The sequence below is a fragment of the Gymnoscopelus braueri genome (assembly GCF_963280865.1).
Source record: "Gymnoscopelus braueri genome assembly, chromosome: 7".
In the NCBI taxonomy this organism is placed as follows: Eukaryota; Metazoa; Chordata; class Actinopteri; order Myctophiformes; family Myctophidae; genus Gymnoscopelus; species Gymnoscopelus braueri.
The window spans coordinates 31988269-31995241 of NC_137608.1; the positions used below are offsets into that span (position 1 = coordinate 31988269).

At 41.0% G+C, this 6973-nt stretch overlaps 1 protein-coding gene across 1 annotated transcript in view; it reads right to left on the reverse strand.

Moving 5' to 3' along the window:
- The window catches only part of LOC308088025 (transforming acidic coiled-coil-containing protein 1-like), a 28955-nt gene extending 24032 nt beyond the window's left edge, over positions 1-4923 (reverse strand). Inside the window, exon 1 of the mRNA XM_080432344.1 lies at positions 4659-4923. Coding sequence (XP_080288470.1) covers positions 4659-4855 — 197 coding nt within the window. The 5' untranslated portion in view covers positions 4856-4923. The remainder of the gene's footprint in view (positions 1-4658) is intronic.
- Positions 4924-6973: the final 2050 nt, after the last annotated feature.

The following is a 6973-nucleotide window of genomic DNA, read 5'->3' on the forward strand; positions in this document are numbered from 1 at the left end:
TGTGTCATGGTAGCTGTATCATGCCATCTAGTGGTCAGTTGTTATTTATGCAAGTCAGTCAGTCATTAGTTTTCTTGTTAAGCAAGAATATCTGAAAGGTTACACTAATAATAAGACAAAAGAACAGACAAAACAAGACAGCAAGGAGAGGAGAGGAAAGGAAAGGAGAGGAGAGGGGAGGAGATATGAAGCAATAGGAAGAGAGAGGAGGAATGATGAATATGCACACCCGTACCCATGGATGTACACCTCTGGGAACATCACATAGTCAGCACATCTCTGGTTTCACTGAGGTAACCATTAAGTGTATTTGCATGGTACAGAGAGCAGAGGAGTACAGCGATTGGCACAGTTCCTGTAACTAGGTCAGCTAGCTAAGATGATATTACTCTGGGGAAACTCAGGTCTTCAATACATTACATCATGAAAAATGATTGTGCATTAAGCCAACACACACACGCACACACGCACGCACACGCACACGCACACGCACACGCACACGCACACGCACACACACACACACACAGATAGTGGGAAAGAGATACATAGAGGTGGACAATGAAAGAGAGACAGTCTGGCAAAGTCCGAGAGACAGAGTTCACCGGGTGCACCGAGGAAGAGAGATGGATGTGTGATCAACAACTGTACTGCTGATCTCATTACCTCCATTTCAGAGGAAAAGAGTGAGAGGGAGCTCAAGACAGATAGAGAAAGAGAGGAGGGAGTTGCCTATATATGCTGCAAATCCTTTGATGCGTAACTGGGATGCATTTTCAGTGTTCACATCCTACTATCTAGCTGCATTTTTTATACAAGACCCAGTTAAGCTACAATCAGAGCAAGAAACTAGCATGACATAAATAGAGCTGGGCTGAATGGAGCCACTTCAGCCTTGGTGCACTCACACAGTACATACAGTACTCTAGTCTACTTTATAATCAGTGGTGGACAAAGTACTCAACCCCAGTACTTGAGTCAAAGTATAGATAGTACTGGTCAAATATTACTCCGCTACAAGTGAAAGCTGCTCCGTCAAACTTGTACTTGAGTTAAAGTACTGGAGTCCTTGCTTTGAAAAATATTTAAATATTCAAAAGTACAAAGATTTTCCAGAAATGTTTGTGGATAGTGTGGGATAGCATGAGCTTCCCCGGGGGATCGAGGGAGAAAGAGACCTGCACCATCTTTCTGACAACACGTGGCACACACCACTAATGTTCATAATATGCACATCTTTGAAAAATAGGTGCCTACTTTTTTGTTGCAATGGGAAATTGCAGTGAAAAATTGTGGGTTCATGTGGGGGTTAAGTAAGGCCTTTTGGCTATCCAGCCGGCTGGATAGCCAGTGGTCAGAGCGTGCTGGTATAGAGATAAGTCGGTTAATAGGGTAAGTGATATTCCTTTGTTAAAATAAGTGTTAAATAATTATATATTCTGATAGTAATCATTGCTATAGAGTGTTTGTTCCGTAACAGGGGTCTCCTCGTCTCTCCAGCTCTTTAATAAACAGAAAATGCATTTTCAGGTCGGTATACCAATTTTATCCAATCAGGAGAGAGAACTCATACAGGAGACAGGATAAACAAGTGAAATTGGAAGTGATGACACAAAGAAATTAGCAGACAAAATTGGAACTGGAACAATATAAAATTGAAGGTGATAAACGGGCACTCTCTTGAAAATGTGCAACCCACCTGAACATTTATTTTCTGTTTATTCAGCTGGAGAGCTGGAGAGAGATCCTGTTCTTGAACAAACACGCTATTTAAAAAAAAGATCCTTGTGCACAATATTGCCTAATTTCTCATCTCATTATGCCACAAGCAGCCGACACAATCTCTACAATAATCTCCTACGCAGAGTGTTGGACCAATGTTACAGTATAGTCAAACATACAAACATGATGTCATTGTGCACAGCAATACGGGGGCACAAAGGGCACACAATAACCATGGTGTCTGTAGTACTGTACATGCATGCACACAGAGTAGGCGAGACAACACACACCCTTGGCCCACTGTTCTTCGGATTCATTCAAATTGAATTAATTCTCTCTCTTTATCCCAGATTCCATTCCCCAGATCTTGCTGCTTCCACAATATGTGGGTCTATGGGTGTACAAGTACTTCAGACCTCTGTTCAGCCTACTGCAGGATGGAAGGAATGTGAAATGCACACACAGGGGGCACTTCTTCTTCCAAGTGATGGTACTCACATGTTTTACTGAAGTAAAAGTATCAATACTGCATTGTAGATATACTCTGTTACTTGTAGAGGTCCCGTATTTAAAATGCACTTGAGTAAAAGTACAAAAGTATCGGCATCAAAATATACTTAAAGTACCAAAAGTACTCATTAAAGTATTATGCAGAATGAATGTCCCATTTCAAGTTTCATCTACAAAGTAATTAGTAACTAAAGCTGTCAAATAATTGTTGTGGAGTAAAACGTACAATATTTGCCTCAGAGATGTAGTGGAGTAAAAGTATTGAAAATTGGAAATACTTCAGTAAAGTAAAAGTACAATACTTGAGTAAATGTACTTTACACCACTGGTGGTGAGGGAGATGGAGAACGAGAGGATCCGCATCTGGGATTTAAAGTCTGTTCCACTTTAACAGAATGATTAAGCAAACTAAAAATAGATCAAAGAATGGAAGGCTAAGAACCCAGGCCGCTGCTCAGCTTTTCATCCTTATAGCACCGATCCTCACACATATCTATCCCTCCGCACACATTTTAGGCAAATCTACATTGCATTTGCATGGCAAATTAAAGTGATCGCACAGCGTATATCTGTAATCCCTGAAACAAAAGAGCTCAGTGTAAAGTTGGCCCCTGAGCTCTATGATCAAACAGAGGTTGCTTCAGAACCTTTGAGACCCTTCCGACTCTCAGATCTGTGTGAAGCCTGCAGCTGAGCCACTCAGGGTGAATCACTCCAAACATCTGCTTGAGAACATGTGAAGCAACACTGTTTTAATGTGTGAACACAGTTCATAGAGAAATGTGTCACCATGGTGGCCTTACAGTAAATACATGACTGGTGGTGGCTACATAATATGGCTTAAAGTGCGTGTGTGTGTGTGCGTGTGTGTGTGTGCGTGTGTGTGTGTGTGTGTGTGTGTGTGTGTGTGTGTGTGTGTGTGTGTGTGTGTGTGTGTGTGTGTGTGTGTGTGTGTGTGTGTGTGTGTGTGTGTGTGTGTGTGTGTGTGTGTGTGTGTGTGTGTGTGTGTGTGTGTGTGTGTAGCTCATTACTAAAAAAAATAGTATTAGTAAAATGGAGATTAAACCATGGAGATCCCATAGGATCATCTGGTGGTGGAAAACTTGTCTGTTACTAAGGATTAGTGAGGAAAGAGAGGGAGGGGGAAGAGTTTGAATGATGGCAAATATTTAAGTATCATGTTCATTCCCAACACTTTCAAGCAGGTAAAATATGCTTCTTCAGTGGTAATGAATGGACAATAGGAAGATGCCGTAAAAATGTATAGATCATAATATTGTTGCGTGGAATAAACTTCCAGTTAGAATTAAAACCATTACCATGATGCAGAATTGTAAACTAAGTGTGAAAAAGTGGTTTATGTGACACAGTATGGTTTGGTTATAGGGCAATCGTTCTTTTATATTGTGTGTTTAATTGCAACAATATTTATAAGTTACTGTATGTATAGTCGGCTTCTTTAACAATTTGGCTTTCTTGCCTTCTGTCGAAATAAGACAATGATTGATTGATTGATTGTCGCAAAACGCACAACGCTGATGAAGGCTTGACACCGAAACGCATGTGTTCTGTCTGCTCTGCAGTATATCATGCCAAATTAAATGTATAAATAAAAGTGCCTTAAAGGACAGTTCCGTGAGTGCTGGTATTCTCTTATAGAGATGTATTGTAAAGTGATTGATTGATTGACATTGACTTTTCTTATCCTTGAATAATATATTTTTGGACAGCAAATGTCATTTTTGTAGGTGTTGTTACAACATGGAATCAATTCATCAATCAATCAATCAACTCTATGAGATATTTTTAAAACACCACTGTAATTTCCATCTAGATTTACAAGCAGTGTTATGTGATTCACTAAACACAGCTTAATAGTCAAGATCAGAGCCATGTTACCACTGTTCTTGGCCATACAAAGTACATTTCTGAGCGTTAATTTAACGCAGAGTAGGGTTTAAACAGCTACAATAACAGACCAGCCGAAGGGCTGAAAGGAATACTTCAGTACAGCATTAATGTCAGGGCCCAGGGCATGACTTGATCAGCTCACGTTTATTAAATTAGACTTTTTACTAATGAGCATGATTAGTCTCTCTTCTCTCTCAACATTGAATCTGTCAATGAGTTCACCATCCACAGTGCATGCATTCTCTCCTTTTGATTTGAATAGATAAATAATTTATCATCTTCAGTAAGCATAAAGGTTCTGTTACCATTTAACTGCTTTCGTAGTGAATACAGAGGCACTGAGTTCATAAAAAGGAGGTCACATCTCCAGTACAGAAGGGCAACATTTATCTCCTGTCCTTAATCAATAATGCTTAACTAGAGTTTCCTGAATGACACACACACACACACACACACACACACACACACACACACACACACACACACACAAACAATGAATGATGATGTTCTCAGCTTACATGCTGCTCTTCTTCTGTGGGGAGCTGACAGAGTTCTTCCTGTGTTGGCTGAGGGAGCCCCCCATGTCGGCTCTCAAGGGCGAGTTCTGCTCGTGTGGCGTCTCAGTTTTATCCCAGATGCTCTGTATGTCCTTCAGAAGTTCACTTCTGCCTCCTCTTCTTTGGACTGTGAGAGTCAAGCCAAGCCACTCAACCATGCCCCTTATCTCATCTTATCTCAGCCAGCACAGCTCTGTATTTCATGACTGACACAGTACTTTCACTTGATAGACCTTCTCCCGACTGAAGTCCTCTCTTCCTCTCTCTCCCCTCATCTCTCTTTGCTGATGCTGTTTTGTTTGAAAGCCCAGGAGTACAGTTCACATTAGAACCACTCAGCTAGCAGTCCCCGCCTCCCTCCCTTCTCTCTCTCTCTCTCTCTCTCTCTCTCTCTCTCTCTCTCTCTCTCTCTTTCTCTCTCTCTTTCTCTCTCTCTCTTTCAACCCTCCATCCTCTCTCTCACACAGACCACAAACAGGCCTTCTCGCATAGAGCAAATTACAGTCACTTGTTAAGCACTACATGACCTATAGAGAGATGTAAATAGATAATATTGGGAGGGCCAATTGTGCCAGTTTAAAAGCTAGCACAATAATAGCACTCAGTGAGGGTTAGATGGGAGGGGGGGGCATTGTTCCAGAGAAAAGACTCACTCTATTGTCAGTCAACAGAATAACATTTTCAAAGGACAAGGAGAGAGGGGAGAGGGAGATGGAAAGAGGGATGGTGGGAGGAGGAGGAGGAGAGGACAGTGGCAGCAAAACACAGCTTCTCTTGTTAAACTACCTGCTGTGGCCCAGAATGCAATAGGATGCCCTCCCTCCCAGGCCCTCATTAGCATAACAAAACACCCATCCATAGACGCATGCATGCATGCACCTGTTTTATTATTACATTGTATGATGGATGCTTCAATGTCTTAACTGTCAGCAGAACTTTATAACCCATAAACCTAAATTAAACATTGCCCTAACAACATCCATTCCATGCCACACCTCACAATGACCATACAATAACAATATAACCACTGTCACATAAAAGCTCTTCACTATCATTACAGTAAAAGTTGGTAATGATGGCTTTGAGTTAGCACAAAAACATCGTTTTCCATCTGCGAAGAGCTTGCAGAGCCCTGTTGAGAATGTTCTGTATCAGTGAATTTGATTATGCTGGATTAGGGCTACGATTAAAATGATCCTGATTATTCTGCTAATAACTACACATTTTAGCCACGATTATTAATGATGATGATTCTTTGTCTTTGTTGCTCGCTATGCTTACTATCAGTGCCATTGGTCAAATGATAATGTCCTCTGTGGTTTGTTGCTCCGTGAGTCTAATAGATAGGAGATGGGTACAGTTTTGAGGCTATAAACACTCGTTTTGATGTGGAGAAGAGGACAAGGTGCAACAACTGACCAGATGAGATGTCTGATTACATCATTGTGAAGCATAAAAAAATCACGATGTTCGATCGATTACTTCCAATTAAATGCAGAGTGCAGACCTATGAGTCACCCCACTGTGTGGATGTAGGGATAGTGGTTTATAGAAGAGCTGCTAGTAAAAGAAGCAGATTAACAATGCCAGCCTTATCTCATCATTAAACCTGTCTAGTGCTGGTGATCTCCTTTGATATGGACAAAAAGGTACATTTCTGGAATCCGTCTGTCTGTGTCAGTATGTCCTCAGTTTTTGCCCAGTATTGAGATGCCAGACATCACAGTATAGGCTATTGACGATATATGTTGCTTCAGGCAGCACTACATGTGAACCAGCAGGTGTCCTACCCAACACCCCCAGGGGATCAATTTCTCAGTGGAAGAGTAGGGAGAAGACCACCTCCACCGCAGGTAGTTATAATGCATTAACATACTAGAATGGTAATGATATAATTGTATTAATTTAAATAAGTAATAAATTAGTAAACAAAATAAGTTCCATCATAAGCTTATTTTCATGCTGGCCTTAATTAGCTATTTAATTTGAGGCTAGATAGTGCTGATATGAATAGGCTGGTCTTGGAGATGAGAGATTAGTGTAGGCCTATAGGCCTATATTTACTCCCACTCAAGTGAACCACGAGTCACGCCTTTTCCACTCTGAGGTCTTGATCTACTCCCACTGTGAGCCCATTTTCAGCAGTATAAACACTCCATGCACACACAACAGCATTGAAAGTCAATGCATTACAAAATGCTATGAATATTTCATAATCGACATGAATGGGTAGCTACTACAACAGCCACTAAAATAGCTTTGACCTCGTTTCATCA